Source organism: Vigna unguiculata, chromosome 4, assembly GCF_037176805.1.
Source record: "Vigna unguiculata cultivar grain cowpea cultivar isolate G323 ecotype 2 chromosome 4, ASM3717680v1, whole genome shotgun sequence".
NCBI lineage: Eukaryota > Viridiplantae > Streptophyta > Magnoliopsida > Fabales > Fabaceae > Vigna > Vigna unguiculata.
Genome location: NC_140795.1, coordinates 3,612,590 through 3,631,790, shown reverse-complemented (window position 1 = coordinate 3,631,790; position 19,201 = coordinate 3,612,590). Strand labels below are relative to the sequence as shown.

Genomic DNA, 19,201 nt, shown 5'->3' with positions numbered 1-19,201 from the left:
TAAAAATCTGCAATTTTTTTAAATAAAAGCTAAATCTTTTGAAAAGATAATTAGGAGAAGAAAAGTGAATAATAAAATTATTAAGAAAATTAAAAAAAGTATACACATGAGGAGCAGTGGGACATGTGTACAGGCTGCACAAACACAAATTCAAATATGCCTTTTGCATGCAAGATTTGGGTTAACAACTTAAATTAACCTCATAAAAGTTAAATTGAGTTGAGATGAGAAAAAAAAAGAAAGATATAAAATATTTAGAAGCAACACAACACAAACATAGAGCTTTGGTCCACCATCACCATTCACCACCTCAATTCATCAGCAGAGGTAGCAGGGAAGGAAGGGACAAGAGAACGCAGCGTACCCTCTAAACCCTTTACGAGCAAAACAACAAACAACACACACCCTCTGTTCCCAGGTGTTTTTTTCTATGCTTTTATTTTTATTTTTTAAATTCTCATTCATTTGCCGTTTTAATGGGACCCCATTTGCCCCTTTCGTTCCAGCAGAGCCTGGAAATTTGTTCCGGGACGTAAATGCCAGATCTCGATGGCAATTGGCAATTGGGGTTTCCTCTGAAAATTCCCACTTTGCAAAAACCTTTCTTTTTTGTTTTTATCTTCTGTTTGGTGAAAATTAGTGCTGCCCTTTTCGTTGATTGGTGCTGGGTGTTTGGGGTTTTCTGCAGTGGCTTTGGATCGGTGATTGGGAAAATCTCGATAAGCTTTGGTGTTTGCGGTATTTTCTGGGAACATCTCTCCTAGGTTTCGTTGTTTTCAAGGAACAAAAAAAGTTGACAAATTTATTGGCTTTGGTCGCTGAAGATTTTTTGTTCTGGAGGAAACAAACACTTATGCTTGCGGTTTTGTTTCGGTTTTCTATTTTATTCAGGTATAATACAAACACAAAGGTGGCATAATGCCACCACTTTGTTATGCCTGATACGAGGTAAGCTTTTCGATTTCTCTTCAACATGTTCAATTTTTTTTTTCTTTTGTTTGTTGCAGTGGAAATATGTATTGCCTTTTGTTTTTTTCGAAGTCTTTGTTTTGAATGAAAGCTCTTTTGGGTTTTGCCTTTTCTGAAGCTTTTTGTGTGTTTTTGTTTGGTGGGTTGAGTTTAGGTTGGCAGGGGCTTGATAATGGCAGACACAAATTCAGTTGAAGTGATTTTGGATTTTCTGAGGAGGAATAGGTTCACCCGAGCTGAGGCGGCTTTGCGTAGTGAGCTCAGTAACTGCACTGATGTAAATGGTTTCTTGCAAAAGCTTACATTGGAAGAAAAGGACTTGCGTGGCGGGTTGCAGAGTGATAAGGGGAAGCCTGTTGTAGAAAATCATGGGTTGAATTCTCGTGACGGGGTTGAAGTTTCTAAAGAACTGATTGTGAAGGAAATAGAATGTGGGACTGGTAGAAATGCTGCAGAAGAAAGCAAGTGGAAAACTGTTGCTCCCACAGGGGAAAGGAATAAGTCTAGTGAAGTGGTTGGAACGAGTGAAAAAAACTTTACCTTCTCAAAGAGTTCGGAGGACAGTGTTCTTGATTTGTACTCATGGAAGTTTAATCCCACCAATGGTCCTGTTGAACCTTACCAAAATGATAGTGGAAGTAGGCCTAGTAATGCTTTGAAGGCACCGGTATCTCAACAATCAAAGTATCAAACTGGTGAAGTTCCTGCTGCAACCAACAGTAATGTGAAATCTGGGGAAGGGGAGGTAAATAGTATACCTGCCGAAAAAACAGCCTTGTGGCTTGGAAGTAGTGGTAGATCCTCTACAGAACCAAAGTATGATCTTATGCATAACAAAGAACCTAAGGAACTTGATATGCAGCTCAATTATAATGCTTCATCTCTTAAAGAGAACTTGACAGATAATCACTTGTCAAGAACTGATGAGAATGTGAATTCATCTACAGATCTATGGAAAGATTGTTCCGTGAAGACTGTTTTCCCTTTCTCAAAGGGGGATATGTCAACAAGCTACAACGGTTCAACTTTTTCTGACAGACAAGAGGAGAAGAGAAGGGCAGAAAACGGTGATGTTATGACATCAATAAAAGAGCAAGTGGATGAAGTAGGAAGAGCTCTTTACTTAGGAAAGTTGCAAGGCAGTTCTGGCAGCTTAAATTTTCCTCTTGATCTGGAGAATCCAAAGGAAGAGTTTCCTAGGCTTCCTCCTGTAAAAATCAAGTCAGAAGATAAGCCCTTGACTTTTAACTGGGGAGATAAGTTTGAGTCTGACGGACTGGCTGTGAAACTCACTGGTGCAGACAACTCCTTTCTTATAGGGTCATATTTGGATGTCCCTATTGGACAGGACATTAAAACTACTGGTTAGCATTTTACATTCATTGTTAACTTATAAGTTTTCTTGGCATTTCAATTAGTTGTTTACTGAGTCAATTTTTCTGTTTCATTTGTTTGTTTATCATGCTGATAGTTTTCCATCTTCAGTGGTAATTTTCGTCTTTTTTTTGGCTTGTATATGTTCCTTTAAGAGTGTTCCTATTTGGCTTCTTTATGGTATTAAGTTTGTATGTTTGACAAGTGTTGACACATCAGGTTTTGGACTATTCCTTACCATTTTGTCTGCTGTTAAAAGAGGATAAATTTAATGTTTGGTGTGGCTATGGTCTTTGTGTTGACTTGACTTAATTCAATGGATGATTCGTCCAATTCATGCTATGGATCCTTTCTGCAAATTTAAGTTCTCTTGAATATGTTCATGTGATTTGGACTCCTATTTCAATGATATTTAGCTTGTGGAAATGATTAGTGGCCTTAATGTCAATGATTTCATTTGTTCTTGTTACAAAATGTATTGATTTGAACAAAGTAATTTAAGCATTCAATATTATCGTATTTTATCTTCTGAAACTTTTTCTTTGTCCTTTATCTGTTTAGATAGGAAGATTTTCCCTCTTTGCTAAATGGCAATGACATTAATGCTTTTGCATGGGCTGTTTTGCCAGAATTAATATCAACAATTTGTGCATATTCAAATATTTGACTTTTTCATATATTTTCAGGTGTGAGGAAGTCTATTGGGGGCAGCTGGCTGTCTGTAAGTCAAGGGATTTCTGAAGATACATCTGATCTTGTATCAGGTTTTGCAACAATTGGGGATGGGTTGAGTGAATCTGTTGATTATCCAAATGAATATTGGGACTCTGATGAATATGATGATGATGAAGATGTTGGGTACATGAGACAACCCATTGAGGATGAGGCCTGGTTTTTGGCACATGAAATTGATTACCCCAGTGATAATGAAAAGGGGACGGGGCATGGAAGTGTTCCAGATCCTCAAGAAAGAAGTCCAGCCAAAGATGAAGAGGATGATCAATCTTTTGCTGAGGAGGATTCTTATTTCTCTGGTGAGCAATATATTCTACCAAAAAATGTTGAGCCGGTCACTTCAGATGATCCGATTGGTCTAACGATTACCGAAATGTATGGAAGAACCAATGGTAACGATATAATGACTCAATATGATACACAACTGATGGACGTTGAAGAACTGAATCTGATGCATATAGAACCTGTCAGGCAGGGCTTTGTTACTCACCAAAATGATCTCATCATGCTGGGAGATGGGCGGGTTCTGAATCATGGTGCGAGGCCACGAATTGAGGACATGGAAGATGATCAGCATGGTTCAGTTAGATCAATTGGAGTGGGGATCAACAGTGATGCTGCTGATATTGGTAGTGAAGTGCATGGAAGTTTGATTGGTGGTAGTAGTGAGGGGGATTTAGAATATTTTCGTGATCATGATACTATGCACAGTGGCACCAAACACACTCATCAGGATTTGGACAAGAGTTTTTGTAACAAATCAGTTAAAAGTAACAAGAAAACTGACAAGAATGAATCAAATAAATATGTCATAGACAGTAATAAAGATGCATGCTCGCAGATAAAAACACATACTGATGGGAACTTTTCATTTCCCCAATCTCTTAGAGATGGCCAGATGATTCAGGCTGGCTCCAGTAAGTCTCCATGGACGAGTAATGGTAATGTAGATGAAACAGATGACTGTCTTAATGCCTTTGCGGGCTCTGATGACATGCTTTCATCTTGGAGGCGGAAGAGTAGTGATTCTTCACCTGTTAAGAGTTCTAGGGATGATAATAATGCTCTCGTGGTAAGATCCAGAAACTCTTCTCCAACTACAGTCTCAAATTACGGGTATACTGATGGAGAGCATGTCAAGCTAGAAAAGGATGAAAAGGTAAGTGTTGTAAGGGAAGACGATATAGGTGCATCACTAGAGGATGAAGAGGCAGCTGCTGTGCAAGAGCAGGTAAGACAAATAAAGGCTCAAGAGGAAGAATTTGAAACCTTCAATCTAAAGATCGTGCACAGGAAAAACAGGCATGTTTTAAATATATCATTCTTACTATTTTTGTTAACTCACAAAGTAGTTGAGGAAATTAGCACTATAGATTCTTTTATGATATACATTATAGAAGTTTAAAAGTATTGAAGTATGCTATTAGCTTTGTGAATCGTTCCATTTTATTTTTTAACTTGACAACTATTCATTCTATCTCTCATCACTGGTGAGTTCCTATTATATTAATTGATTTTTTTTGTCACATTACAGACATCTTTGTGAAATTTTAGACACATGGACATTCGTAATAGTAAATGCAAACAACATTTTGTGAACATTTGGTTCTGTTAACAATGGAAAATAAACATTACCATGACAACAAATCTACTATTTCCTTTTTGAAATCTCCACCACTTTGTTAAAATTTGGAACAGGATATATTTTATGATTTGTGTGAAAAAAAATGCATTATTTGTCATTTTATTTGTCGTGCACATCTCTTTGTTCCTTCATGAGTAGTCATGCAATTAACTCAGTCAAAATGTCTGTGTATAATAATGCTGTCTTCTTAGTTGGCTATGCTTGATCATTTAATTGCATGCTCTAGACTTATTGATAATTGTTGCAAATACCTGAAGTTGTTTTAATCCTGTTATGCATACAATACAACATACATGCCTTTGTCTTGATAATTCTATCAAGCATTTTGTTTAGATGGTAAGATTCTTTCCCCCTTCCCATGGAAAGTTATGTGCTGATGTATACAGAGCTTTATAAGTGATAATTTTTGTGGTATGAGGCCACAATGAGATTGTCATTTTGGATACTATTAATATGTTTCAAAGTCAGCATTCTTCTTGTCATTGTTCCATGTTCATTTTGACCTTTTGAAATGCTATCTGAACCCAATTATTATTGCTCAGAACTGGCTTCGAGGAGGACAAGAATTTCCATGTTGTTTTAAATTCCGTATTAGCTGGGCGCTATCATGTCACTGAGTATCTTGGATCTGCTGCATTTAGTAAAGCTATACAAGCTCATGACCTGCACACAGGCATGGATGTTTGTGTTAAGATTATAAAGAACAACAAAGACTTCTTTGACCAAAGCCTTGACGAGATCAAGCTTCTTAAGTATGTCAATAAGCATGATCCTTCAGACAAGTTCCACCTTCTAAGATTGTATGATTATTTCTATTATAGAGTAAGTGATTTTGGATGTGCTATTCTTTTACTTATTATCATCAAATTTTTCTTTCAATCAATAGTTGATTTATGCATATTTGCATATTTCTGGGTACTTTCTACTACTATAAAGAGTATACATCACCCATGAATAGGTTTAGTTTATAGTGGATTCTAATGGTATTTATTTGCCACTTTCTGCATATTTTTGAGCACTATGTAGCGATAACACATTTATTGATTTGTCATTTTTAACTAAAGCCTCCGAACTTAATGTTTGTAGCTTTGCTAAGTTGCATTGCTTTCCAGGATATGATGTTTAGTATAACTATCTGCTCTGTCTTCAAATTTTAATAATTTAAATCATTATGAGGGCCTAACCTTTTAATCTATAGTCAAAGTGATGTCGAGAAGTATCTTTCATCATCTGACTTTACTATCCCTTGGAATGCAGGAACATTTGTTAATAGTATGTGAGTTGCTCAAAGCCAACCTATACGAGTTTCACAAATTTAATCGAGAATCAGGGGGGGAAGTTTATTTCACGATGCCAAGGTTGCAGGTTTGTGGTGTGCTGTTTGTAATATGATCTATGGTTTTCATCCTTTCTGCTAGTATAATACTGTCATCATAAACACATTTCAACTTATGTGTGCAGTCAATCACCATTCAGTGTTTGGAGGCACTTCAGTTTTTGCATAGTCTTGGACTAATACATTGTGACTTGAAGCCAGAGAATATTTTGGTTAAAAGCTATAGCAGATGTGAAGTGAAGGTTATTGATCTCGGGAGTAGTTGTTTTGAGACAGATCACCTTTGCTCGTATGTTCAGTCCAGGTCTTATCGTGCTCCTGAGGTTATTTTGGGGCTTCCATATGACAAGAAGATTGATATCTGGTCACTTGGATGCATCTTGGCAGAACTTTGTACTGGCAACGTAAGATCAATATATGGATAATGTTACTCATTTCAAAATGCTATGAAGTTTTTCATACTTAATTAAAGTGTTCCAAATGTCCTGTGAGAAGTGCATAAAAAAGGTATAAAATGTTTTGTACTAGATTTTGACGAAGTTGAGTTTGCCCTGCAATCAACCACATTATGGTGTTTGGTTCAGCTCTTGGAGTAATAATTGATTTATTAGTTTCTTAGGAGAGCTTTTGAAAAGAAAAAGTGGTTATTTTCCCCAAAACATTATATCCCACATGTGCTCAATGCAAATAACTATACGTCTAAATCTCCCTAATGATGGGACCTTTGGAACCTGATATAAACTTTATCTCTTCTGTTGAAGTGCATTTTCTTTGCTAAATACAAATACATGCATACTACTCTCTTTCCTCACTCAACCATGTGTGATATAGGTCCTCTTCCAAAATGATTCCCCTGCAACACTACTTGCTCGGGTGATCGGGATCATTGGCCCAGTTGATCAAAGTTTACTTGCCAAAGGACGGGATACATATAAATACTTCACAAAAAATCACATGCTTTATGAACGGAATCAGGTGAGAATTTTATTTCTAATTTTCTTAGTATTTGAAACAAACTTGTGGTAAGTAATCTGAAGTCTTGATGCTTAAGGAAATGTACCTTCTCTTATGCTTGTCTTTGAAACTAGAGAGAGGTTCCTATGTTTCTACCAAAGTATTTTCTATCATCTGAAACTTTGGCTTTTAACTAAACCAAATGATATCGTGTGATCCACACCTTGGTGATCTCACCTAGTATAATACTTCTACCATACTATTTATCCTCTTCCTTTTGCATTCTACTTTCTTCAAATAACTTGACAGTACTATTTGTTTATGATACACAGGAAAGCAACAGGTTAGAATACCTGATTCCAAAAAAGACATCATTGAGGCATAGATTACCGATGGGAGACCAAGGCTTCATCGACTTTGTTGCTCATTTGCTCGAGGTTAACCCAAAGAAGCGACCGTCTGCGTCTGAGGCCCTGAAGCACCCATGGTTATCATACCCTTATGAACCAATATCATCTTAAAGAATTTGCAGGTTTTTCTGTCTTCTCGGTGATAATGTCCAATTACCCTAAGCCGGGTAAGTTAAGTTGCTGAAAGGGAAAGGCACCACCATATTCATGCTTGCCGCTTTTCATTATCTATTTTAGAGATGATATGGAAAGAGTTGTGCACTCTCACATTCCTGCATGATTGATGATGCATTGAAAGGTGTTTGATTTTGTGGCCAATACTTGTCTTTCCCATCAATGATGTAATTTAGCATGTAAGATGTAATGTTATTATGCTGTTGATTTCTTTTCCTTGTTTGGTCTTGTTGAAAAGGGAATCCTTGAAATATTGATTGTACATGACGTGGGACAATTCATTTAGTCATTAGTAGTATTTTTAGCATATTTGGTTTCACTTTGCGGATGCGATTTTTTAACGTTGATCAGAAGCTAGTTGGTTCTTATAGCTTCTACACGTGAGTTTCCAAACACGCAGTTTTTGACATAGCACTTATTAGTTTTGATTCCACAGTTGAAGCACCAGTTAAAAGAAAAGCTGGTGGCAATGTGAGACTCGAGACTCACTTGAACACTTGCTTTTGTGGCAATTGAGATGCAAATTTTCCTTTACCTTCTTGTGTTGGAAGCAACTAAAGTGTATCTTGATGGTGTTGTGAAGCTTCATTTGGTTTAATGGTAGCAAATGGGTTCAACAAAGTGTGATCTGTGAATCTCTTCTTCAGGAATGAATGTGGTGGTTAAGCATTTTTGGTGCCTTTGGGAACACAACTTCTGAATGGGAACACAACTTCTGAAGTTGCTGTTCCTTTGTTTTTGTTCCATCATTCATTCTTTTCACCGACCTACGTGTTTTTGTTTAACGTTATTTTCTTTGTAAATATTCACTTTGCTGTATAATGTTTGTTTTCTCTTGAAAAGTAACCCTTGTTCATAATATACAAAAATAAAATAAAATGAAAGAAACAATTTCAAAATTATGTGTATTTATCATTCGTCATGAATCCTAATATGTGGTGGAAACTTACCTTTTGATCCAAAACTAAAATTTCACTTTTTTTTTAATGTTTCTACAACTCATAATGACGTTAAACATGGCTATCATGTTTCATTAATCTAATTTAGAACCTCCTTTATTAATATTGAAATTAACAAGTCATTACTTCAATATCGAAAGCGAATAAAAAAACATGGAATAATAGGAGCAAGACATTAAAAAAAATGATCAGTCCCTATTTATATGGAATATGTTATATATCTTTTGAAAGCCATATAATTTTCATCCTTACATACTTATTTAAATAAATAATTGACATTAGTTTTAAATTAACATATAGATTTTTAGAATGACTTCTAAATTAAACAACCCAAAAAAAGCAAAATAGGAAAAAAAAATTGTGAGGATTAGGAAGAAAGTTGTGGAAGTGCAAGAAGAATCTCTCTTAAGAGAAAATTCTCCAACTCAATGTCTCTCCATGATAGTTTCTTTGTGCACTTCTATATATTTTCCTTGCACCTATATAAAAGTACTTCTCATTTTGCACTTTTTGGACAATGTATTTTAAATTGTACGGTTCAAAAGTTATTTTTGACTCTTGAATTGACTTCCTGCATAATCTAAAAGTTATTTAATTTATTTTTAATTTTTAAATTCTACGATTCAAAAACTAAAATTAATTTCTAAATTATATAATCTGAAAGTAAAAATGACTTCTAAGATAGGAAAAGTTAAAGAAAAACAACTTATATATTACTTAGTTAGGTTATTATTTAGCTTTCAAATTGCAATATCCGAAAGTCATTTTTTTAAAAATTTTATAAACCAAATTTTTTTTTAATTCAGATTACACAAACAATAAATCAGAATTTTATTTATATGTGAGTGTATAGAGGTGCAAGACGAAGTTATTATTTCAATAGTGGCAAGTGTAATTAAGAAAATATAGAGGTGCAGTAAAACAATTTCTGATATTCAATTCAAAATTGAGTCCGACCCATTAACCCATTTCCAGTCCAACACTCCTGCTAGTATACACTGCTTTACTTTCTATCACGTTTCGGACAGTATAATTTCTTCACATATATCCGCCGTTAAAAAATTCAAAATGGAGCAAAACCCGCCGTCGCCGGCGGCGGCGGCGCCGTCCTCCGACGAACAAAAGCCTTCTTTATTCCCTCTGTTCCCAGCCTCCTCGTCTCTCCAAACCACCACCACTTCTTCGAATCCTCAATGGCTCTGCAACTCTAGCTTCACCACCGACATCTCCGTAATAAACGACGCCGTTGCCTCACAACTCCACCGCGAAGCGACGCTATCGCCGCCACAAAATGATGAGGACGACGAAAATCGCGCTGAGGCGCATCCTCTCCCTTCTCGGTACGAGATTCTCGAATCTTCTGAGTCCGACGGTGGCGGAAGGGATAGAGAGAGGAAGAAAAAGAAGAAGAAAAAGAAGCGGAGGCGTGGTTCATCTGCGGAGAGAGGCGGGTTCGACGGTTTCGGTTCGCGGAAGTCGCGTGTTCGAGTTTGGGCGGATTCAGAGAGCAACGTTACCAAAGATTATTACTTTGATTCTCAGGGAGATCGCGATAATCTGGCGTTTGGATGCATCTATAGGTATTTTAGATGGAATATTTTGAAATGGGATTGAATTTAATGATTTAGTTGTTGTTGGACACTAATGGCTTCTCGGTTATTGCTTGGCCTGTATTTATTTATATGCATTTGTGAAGATTTGATGTTTCGTTATATTTAGCGAGTTTTTGCAGTGCCTCATTTGGGACTAAAGAGGAAGTTTGGGTAGAATTTGAGTTATTGTGGCCTAAAAATTAAAGAAAATTACTTGTTGAAGTAGAGGAAGAAACGGGGTAGGCAATTAATGTCGTTGTTGTTCTTAGACTTATAAAATTTAGGGATTTAAGTGATGTGGCAGAAAAAAGGGAGTTTAGTTCTTTTTAAACTTTGACATCTTGATCACGGGTTCTCCCTGCTTCATTGGCTTTACAAACTGATTGTGGGTTCATGGTTATTATTTTTTGTTTCATTAGCGATGAATGACAATTCTTTGTAAATACTGTGCAGAATGGATGTTGCCCGATACAAACCTTACAATCCCTTGAAACTGTCTGGGTTACACACTCGAGGTTTGTATTGGTGGAATAGGAGCGGTTCACTGTTGGATAGAGATGGTGATGTTGATGCACTAGATGCTAAATTGAAGTCTGCTGGTCGTTACTGGTCTGGAAAGTATATGGCTTTGGAGAGACATAAGAGCTTTAAGCGTATTCATCTTGTTGCTTCAAAATTGTCTCCTGTCACTATGCAAGATGAGTTTATACCTTTATCTGAATCAGATGCTGGGTCATCTCATGGAGCTGTTGACAGTGATTCTGTCTCAAAAACTTTGGCACCTCTTGAAGAATCTTGGGAAGATGAAATGTTAAACAAAACTAGGGAGTTCAACAAACTAACAAGGGAGCACCCCCATGATGAAAAAGTTTGGTTAGCTTTTGCGGAGTTCCAAGATAAGGTTGCAGGGATGCAACGGCAGAAAGCTGCTCGATTGCAAACTCTTGAGAAGAAGATTAGCATTTTGGAGAAGGCAGTCGAGCTTAATCCAGACAATGAAGAGATATTGCTTTGCCTTTTGAAATCTTATCAGATGAGAGACAGCTCGGATGTGCTAATTGCAAGATGGGAAAAGATACTTTTGCAACACTATGGTAGTTGTAAGTTATGGAGAGAATTCTTGCTCACAGTTCAGAGAAATTTCTCCAGATTCAAGGTTTCAGAGGTCAGGAAGATGTACGTTCATGCAATTGAAGCTCTATCTGCTTCATGCAGCAAGCACTCTAGGCAGGTTCTCAACATTTATGCTTTATCCTCTTTTTTTGGTTTGTCCACAGAAGTGAATCTTTTCTGTTTATATAATGTATTTTCTTGTTTGCACATGTGATGTTATTTTCTGTTTAGTGAATAATCTGATTCCGTATTTAGTTGCACTGCGAGAGAGAAAACTGAAGGAGGGATCCTGTTCACAAAGCTGCTACTTTTCTTTGACTTTTTACTTCCCTCTTAAAGTGGTTGGAATTTGAAGGCAAGGGAATTAATGGTTTGATAATAAAACTTATGTACAATCATTTTATGTGCTGTCTGTACAAAAAAAAGTTGAAAAATCCTTCCATTTTTTATTTCATTTTGAATGTGTATAAAATCATAGGTCACGTAGTTAATATGTTAGAACCGAACAACTAGACATAACTTGCGTGACTGTTTTCACTTTTCAATTTAACTTCTTGTGAGCTCCTGAGATTGTTCTAAAAGGAAGTAGAATTTGTTTTCAGCAGGTCCTTCAAGGTGCTGATTCTTCTTCATCAGATCCTGCAATTGTTCAATTAGAACTTGGTCTTGTGGATATATTTCTTAGTCTTTGCAGATTTGAGTGGCAGGCTGGTTATAGAGAATTGGCCACTGCTTTATTTCAGGCTGAAATAGAGTTTAGTTTGTTTTGTCCTCCTTTGCTGCTCACTGAACAGGGTAAACACAGACTGTTTGAGCATTTTTGGAACAGTGGTGGTGCTAGAGTTGGGGAAGAAGGGGCTCTTGGTTGGTCCACGTGGTTGGAGAAAGAGGAGGAAACTAGGCAAAAAGTTATAAACGAGGAACTCTCACGTGAAAGCGATGGGGGTGGTTGGACTGGTTGGTCAGAACCTAGGTCCAAGGATAACGAGGATGTTACTATGGTTGAAAATGAAGACAACAATGATGTGGTTATGGAGGATACTCAAGATGAAGAGGAATATAATGAAGTTGAGACAGAAGTTGATACTGAGAATTTTCTGAAGATGCTGGGTATTGATATCAATGATGGGGATGGTGGTGAAGTTAATGACGCTGCCACTTGGATCAAATGGTCAAAAGAAGAGTCTTCTAGAGATTGTGATCAGTGGATGCCTGTTCGTAGGAAATCAGGTAGGACCATCTGTTGTTGCATTAACTAATATTCTTCTCTCTAACTGTACTTTTTGTGTGTCTACGGCTTTTCTTGGATTTTGCTTTATGGCTTTGGAAGACAATTTAATTTCATTGCAAACAAGCTATTTATACAAGTGTGCTACTTAACCATGAACAGATACAACCTCTAGTGAGGCGCAGAAAACAGATGAGGATGACCAACTTTTGAGAGTTGTATTGTATGAAGATGTGAATGAATACCTATTCTCCCTACGAACAACAGAGGCTCAACTATCTTTGTTGTCCCAATTCATTGACTTCTATGGTGGGAAGATGCCTCAATTGTGAGTTTTCTAATGTAGATACCTTTTGTGCACCCTAGTTGATGGTAGGAATCAGTTTTTAAAAGTTAGGATGGATTAGTATGTGTTCTAGTATACTAATTGGCTTGGAGTCCATGTGCCATGCGGACAAAGGTTCAAAATTAGTTGGTTAACACAAATGTGTGTTGCTAGAGTCACAAATGCTTTTAGTTCTTCAATCCTTCCAATGTGATTTATGGCTTATACTTATTTGTGTTATTTGAATTGATGACATTGCTTTTGTATCTTCTTTCTTTTGTAGGTTTTCCTCCAACAGCCCAACAATTGCATACAATATCCGTAGTTTGGAGAATCTGCCAGATTCTGTGTTAGAGAAGTTGAAACGCATCCATGAAGTTTTGACTAAAACACAGAACACTCCAACTGGTTTTAGTTTTGAATTCCTATCAGACAGTTTCTCAAGGAATGCTGATATCATGAAATTTATACGGAATGCTGTTTTACTTTGTTTAACTGTTTTTCCACGTAATTACATGTTGGAAGAAGCTGTTCTTATTTCTGAAGAGCTATATGTTACAAAGATGAATTCTTCTAACAGTATGGTTACGCCGTGTCGATCTTTAGCAAAATCTCTTCTAAAAAGTGATCGCCAGGTATTGATTTTCTTTGCTCTCTCTTGCTCCTTATCTATAAGATAAATAAATGCGCTTTTAGCAACTATAACTATTGAAATGTTGTGATATAACCAAATTGATATTTTCATTTATTATATCACAATATTTCTCAAAATTTTCTTCGCAAGTGCTTTACTGACATTTCTGAAATTTTAATTGAAAATAATATACGATTTCTTTTCTGTTCCGATGGTTTAAATTGCCGAGAAGGTCTCATGGAGGGAAAAGAGAGGGCCAAATGGAATAAGTGTAGTTTGTCGTGATGATTTTACTTTATATAATATTTTAGAGTAGTTTTGGGATATAAATCCTTATAGGATAAAAGATAAGCATATTCTTATTGGAGACCCGTAATAAGTATTTATGGAGAGAATATAATGATATTGTACAGGTTTTAATGTTTAGAAGAGAAATAGGTGCCTATATAGACAACTTTTTGTGCATGAGCACAAAATACAAGTGAGGTATCTAGTGACTAGAACTAAATGGTAGCTTGCTGCTATGCTATCATTTATGAGGAAATGACGGAAGAACTATTTTTGTCGGATTAAGATTTACATATGATGCTATTAATCTTATTCTTTGTCATGATATGTTTGCTTCTCAGATTATTTTATTCTTTTTATTTGGTCACTGTAGGATGTATTGCTATGTGGTGTATATGCACGAAGAGAGGCTACTTATGGTAACATTGATCACGCAAGGAAAGTGTTTGACATGGCATTGTTGTCTGTTGAGGCACTTCCTGGGGTATGTATATATTTACTGCTTCAATGTCACTTTTTATTTTCGGAGAGAGCTTTTTTGCTAGTCTTTTTTTTTTTTTGTGGCAATTTGAAATGCATGTTACCCTTTGGTTACATAACCCTTTTAATAAGATTTATCTATCAAATATCTCTTTCCGTCTATTGTTTTCTGTTTTTTCTGTAGGATTTCCTGACTTCTTTTCCCGTTTTCATATTATGTCTATATTAACAAGTCTTTTTAAGGAAAAAAAGATACGTGAAGTGTGGATGTTTGCTTTTACATTGTGATTGGTTGGAGGGGAAAAGGGAGCAAGGTAGGGCAAGATTTTTTCTAAAATTAAATTGTTTGGTTCAAAAAGTTGGAAGGAAGGGAAACAAGGGATTCAGTACCCCTCCCCTTTTTTTCTCCTCTCCAATATTGGAAGAATTTGGAGGGGAGGGAAAATACTTGAAGTTCCTGGATTGTACTGTCTAAATTATCTTTAGTGTGAACTTTAAGTACTTCTGCTTAATGGTTTCATTCATCTATTATAACAGCATAATAATGATTTACTAATTTTTCCCCACCTTTGAAGTTTGAACTAAAACAAGAGTGGGTACAATATCCAATTAAGATATGGAGGATGCTAACCTTCACATAGAGGTGAAATAGTTAGGCATGCTGTGCATATATGTACAGTCACGTCCATTTGTGCATACAAAATTGTAGCACTAGCATTCTTATTTGTACTTGCATGTGTGTGTAGTCCCTAAGATTTTTTGTTTGTTTGTTTAACTTTACACAAAAAAATGGATCATATGATACAGTTTTTGTTGTTGTTTTTTAAGAATAAACTATTTTTAGCTTTTGAGAAAAGCATTAAGACAAGTTTTTGATCTTTTTAAAAACTTACATAACATGATTATTATAAATTTTTAAAGCAAATCTTATAATTAAACTTAAAAGAAGAGCACAAACTAGCAGTCTCTTTGTTTTTTAATTAAATAGCTTCAATACATATTTTTAATGTCACAATTCTGCCTGAGTTTTGGATCTTTTTTGATGATTGCATTTCACTTTAATGGAATAGGAACTACAGTCCAATTCTCCTCTTCTATATTTCTGGTATGCCGAGGTGGAGGTTGCAAATAACACTGCCGATGGTAGTGAATCTTCATGTCGTGCAATACATATATTATCATGCTTAGGAAGTGGTACAAAATACAGTCCCTTTAAAAGTCAAGCATCAGGTGTGCAACTGCTTAGAGCACATCAAGGATTTAAAGAAAAACTAAGAACAGTATGGTCATCTTGGGTTCGTGGCGTAATAAATGACCAGTCTGTTGCTCTAATATGTTCTGCTGCACTGTTTGAGGAGCTGACCACTGGATGGGATGCGGGTATTGAAGTTTTGAATCAAGCTTTTTCGATGGTGCTTCCAGGTTATGCCTCTTCAGTAATGGATCTTTTTAGAAAACATGAGACATTTAAGACAAGTGTGATTTATTTTAAAGTTTAAGTAGACGATCTTAACTTTTCTTAACATTATATAATTTTCCCCATGACGGTCTTTGTCATTTGTTGGCAACCGGTAGAAACTATAATTGTACTATTCAGACATCCAAAACTTCTAAGTCTACATCCTGAACATGATGTTATCTGTAAAGTTAAGTAAAAAATTTAGGTTGCTCACTTTTGGTGGTAGGATTGCATGGAATTGATATTTGCTGTATCTTGATGCTCTGTTGCATGCCTATTCCTCCTAAACGTTGTTATTTCAGTTTGACCTATAGATACATGAATAGACGTTTTTTGTATCTTCAATGGGAAAGAATTAAACATGAAGGCAATTGAAAAATGGTATTTAATAAATAATATTTCCATTGGCCGAAACGCAGAGGAAGTGCAATGCCATGTACTAAATTGCTCTGATATAGTATCCTGTAGAAGCAGTTTGTATTGTCACCTGTCTTTGCTGCTTCATAAATGGTACTTATGATGTTTATCTAATGCTTGCAACCTGCAGAAAGAAGAAGTCAAGGTTATCAGCTTGAATTTTTGTTTAACTATCATATAAAGATTCTTCAAAGACATCAGAGAGAATCAAGTCTCATGAAAGTTTGGGAAATCATCTTGCATGGCCTCCAGATATATCCCTTCAGTCCTGAACTTCTAAAAGATGTAGTAGAGATCGGCCATTATTACACCACATCTAATAAACTGCGGCGGATTCTAGATGACTGTTGTTACAAGTATGTTTCTTTCCCGTGTAACTTCACCATTTTTTCAAAGTATGTCATTATCTGATTAGACAGAAATTTCAAGATAATGGTGTTGTGGATAATGATTAGACAGAAACGTGCTCGCCCGGGTTAACAGGCACAAGTTAATTGTCATTTCTTGGGGAAGATATAGACAATTAATGAAAAATGTAACTTCTATATATCCAACCAGTGAATTTATTCTTAAAATTAGACTTATGTTAATAGTGTGATGCATGTTTACAATTTTTAATTTTTAAATAAAAATGACATTCAAAAACTATTCCAGAAACTTGATGGGAAATATAAAGCGCAGTCCTTTTACTCTCACCCTGCCTAAAACATTTGGCGAAATCAAGAAATCGGTTTGTTAGTTAAATTTTTAGTTTTTTACTTCCGAGCATTACACTATGATGTAGTAAAGAGTGCAAGTGGGGTGCTTAAAAACACTTCGAAGGTTTTTGTACATCAAAAGTCCTGTTTCTGAAAATGATTGACCCCTATCTCTTAAGCTATTATTCCCCCTCCCCTTGTTTTTGGTTTTAAGTAATCTGTTTCTCCTCTTTTAATAGCAGTAATATTTGCTTTGTACTCTCGACATACAAGTCACTTTTTTCTAGGAAATAAATATTTTATATCCTGTTATTTTAGATTCCTGTTTCCTTTTTATCGCTGTTACAGTTTTACGCGTGTTTTCTGTTTCCGCACAAGGATACGAATGGTAATTTTGAATGTTCAGTTGGTTTCTGCAGATTTTCTCGGATATCAACTAAGAAATAATTTATTCTTTTGTGTACATTCTCAGGAAACCATCTGTAGTTCTCTGGCTTTTTTCGTTGTCATTCGAAATGTTTAGAGGTGGTTCACAACACAGAATCCGTGGATTGTTCGAAAAGGCATTGAGTAATGACAGTCTTAGCAGCTCTGTTGTACTGTGGCGTTGCTACATCATGTTTGAGATGGAGATTGCAAATGATCCTTCTGCAGCTCGTCGTGCCTTCTTCCGGGCTATCCATTCCTGCCCCTGGTGAGAACTATGTTTTAAATGATTGAATGCTATTTCCTTAGTAAATTGAGTTTGCCACATTCTAAGCTGAAAACAATCCATTTGAGATTTTAGATTTGGAGTGTCGTGTACCTCAGTGGTTTAGCCCAGAAGTAGAAAACAGGGTGAAAGAAGAAAAGCATTGACCGATAAATTGTTGTTGGGAAACATTTAACAAAAGTAGGTGATTTGCATGAGAATTTTTTGGTTACGCCAAAGTACATGGCAATGTATAGGGTTGTAATCTTGTCTCTGTCCAAGCTGCCAACACGGCTTTAGAGCCTGCTGAAATGTGATAGAGAAAGTTGAAAGAGTTGGTTTTTTAGTTGGCGATTCCATAAGGAAGTTGGTAAATCTTTTAGCGACATCAAATACTCATATTTAGTTGGTTTTTAATTTGTGGTCGCCAAATAGTGATGATATTTCAGATTGGTGCTTTACGCAACATAAAATAAACAATTAATCCATTGGCAGTAATGTTAGTTTTCATGATAGTATAATTGTGTCCTGGTTTAGTTAATTTATTTTAGTTTCCTTTTTATTTGTTCTAGTGTATATCCTCCATGTCCTGTATATACACATTTGTTCCTGTTTTTACTATATTACTATTATGGCATTATTAATGTTAATATGCATACCAGGTCAAAAAGGTTATGGTTGGATGGCTTTCAGAAGCTTAATTCTGTCCTTACTGCAAAAGAGCTATCTGATCTACAGGAAGTTATGCGTGATAAGGAACTGAATCTAAGAACTGACATCTATGAGATCCTTCTGCAAGACTCATGACATCTACACTCCCAGTGCTTCTGTAATATTGTGTGAATTTGGTACATTTTTTAGATTAAGTTTACTTGCATGGTTACAGCTTGTGGAATTCATACCATTGTAGTATAAGTGTAAACTTAGGGGTATATCTGAAGTTGCAATGCACTTGTAAATAAACATTGGAATTCAAAGAAAAACTAAATATCAGGTTGCTAGCTTATGTTTGTTCAATTATATTATAAAATTAGTATAATAATACTATAAAAATTAATATTTATACTTAACATAAATTTTCGATAAGCTTTCCAATTTTTTTAGAAGGTCTTTTAACAACTTAGGTTTTTATAAAATTTGATATGATACAGGTCTGTCTCTAGACTGAATTGATAATTTACCTTTCAAAAACTATATATTATCACAATTAATAAATATTAAATCAGTTGTTGTACAGCAGAGTTAATGCACGTCACGTATTGTTTAGGATTACGCAACAATTTATTTATTAAGTTAATCATTCTTTAACACAACAATTACAAAATGATTGAATGGTCAATGACAAGGAGTTGAAAAGGAAACAATGACTAAAAATAAATTGATTCATTTTCAATGCTTACATTATCATTTATTTTTATGAATTAAAGTATCATTTAAAGAATTTAACACCAATATAATGTGGTAGGTGTATCCTAATCATACGACTAAATATAACACGTGTAAAGCTCCTAGTCGTGCTAAAATATCAAGATTTTAAAAATTAGCAACAACATTTTAAAAAAATCGAAAAGGGAGGAAAAAGGTATTAAGATATATTTTTCTAATTTCATTCAGCATTAAACATGGACAACATTATGTTTTATGTTAGAAATATGTCTCTTCTCTAAAATACATTTACTAATGTATATCCTCTTATTTGATACAAAAATACAAATTAGAA

At 35.5% G+C, this 19,201-nt stretch overlaps 2 protein-coding genes across 5 annotated transcripts; both read left to right on the top strand.

Moving 5' to 3' along the window:
* The first annotated feature begins 223 nt into the window (after positions 1–223).
* LOC114182697 (uncharacterized) lies at positions 224–7,916 on the top strand. 2 transcript variants are annotated; one of them, XM_028069615.2, is made up of 10 exons: positions 224–418; positions 689–738; positions 892–948; positions 1,124–2,333; positions 3,030–4,380; positions 5,266–5,545; positions 5,981–6,088; positions 6,185–6,463; positions 6,891–7,034; positions 7,346–7,916. In XM_028069615.2, the coding sequence occupies exons 4-10, from the start codon at positions 1,142–1,144 to the stop codon at positions 7,532–7,534; spliced, it is 3,543 nt and encodes a 1,180-aa protein (XP_027925416.1). In that variant the 5' UTR covers positions 224–418; positions 689–738; positions 892–948; positions 1,124–1,141; the 3' UTR covers positions 7,535–7,916. The 2 variants fall into 2 exon arrangements, with proteins under 2 accessions (XP_027925416.1, XP_027925417.1); XM_028069616.2 differs by lacking the exon at positions 892–948 and having other exon boundaries at positions 248–418; positions 689–891.
* A 1,654-nt stretch (positions 7,917–9,570) lies between these two features.
* On the top strand, positions 9,571–18,498 carry LOC114181892 (uncharacterized). Of its 3 annotated transcripts, none has more exons than XM_028068540.2 (10): positions 9,571–10,136; positions 10,602–11,379; positions 11,864–12,491; positions 12,652–12,817; positions 13,098–13,449; positions 14,110–14,220; positions 15,296–15,638; positions 16,223–16,448; positions 17,263–17,484; positions 18,144–18,498. In XM_028068540.2, exons 1-10 carry the CDS (start codon positions 9,625–9,627, stop codon positions 18,286–18,288), a joined length of 3,483 nt encoding a protein of 1,160 aa, XP_027924341.1. In that variant the 5' UTR covers positions 9,571–9,624; the 3' UTR covers positions 18,289–18,498. The 3 variants fall into 3 exon arrangements, with proteins under 3 accessions (XP_027924341.1, XP_027924340.1, XP_027924339.1); XM_028068539.2 differs by having other exon boundaries at positions 9,572–10,136; positions 11,867–12,491; positions 15,287–15,638; XM_028068538.2 differs by having other exon boundaries at positions 9,572–10,136; positions 15,287–15,638.
* The last annotated feature ends 703 nt before the right edge of the window (positions 18,499–19,201 follow it).

Excerpts from the sequence above, each read along its gene's own strand:
- LOC114182697 (XM_028069615.2), top strand. The coding sequence starts at position 1,142 with ATGGCAGACACAAATTCAGTTGAAGTGATTTTGGATTTTCTGAGGAGG. Across the intron at positions 4,381-5,265 it reads ATCGTGCACAGGAAAAACAG|AACTGGCTTCGAGGAGGACA; the intron begins GCATGTTTTAAA and ends ATTATTGCTCAG. Across the intron at positions 5,546-5,980 it reads ATGATTATTTCTATTATAGA|GAACATTTGTTAATAGTATG; the intron begins GTAAGTGATTTT and ends CTTGGAATGCAG.
- LOC114181892 (XM_028068538.2), top strand. The coding sequence starts at position 9,625 with ATGGAGCAAAACCCGCCGTCGCCGGCGGCGGCGGCGCCGTCCTCCGAC. Across the intron at positions 12,492-12,651 it reads GCCTGTTCGTAGGAAATCAG|ATACAACCTCTAGTGAGGCG; the intron begins GTAGGACCATCT and ends AACCATGAACAG. Across the intron at positions 14,221-15,286 it reads CTGTTGAGGCACTTCCTGGG|GAACTACAGTCCAATTCTCC; the intron begins GTATGTATATAT and ends TTAATGGAATAG.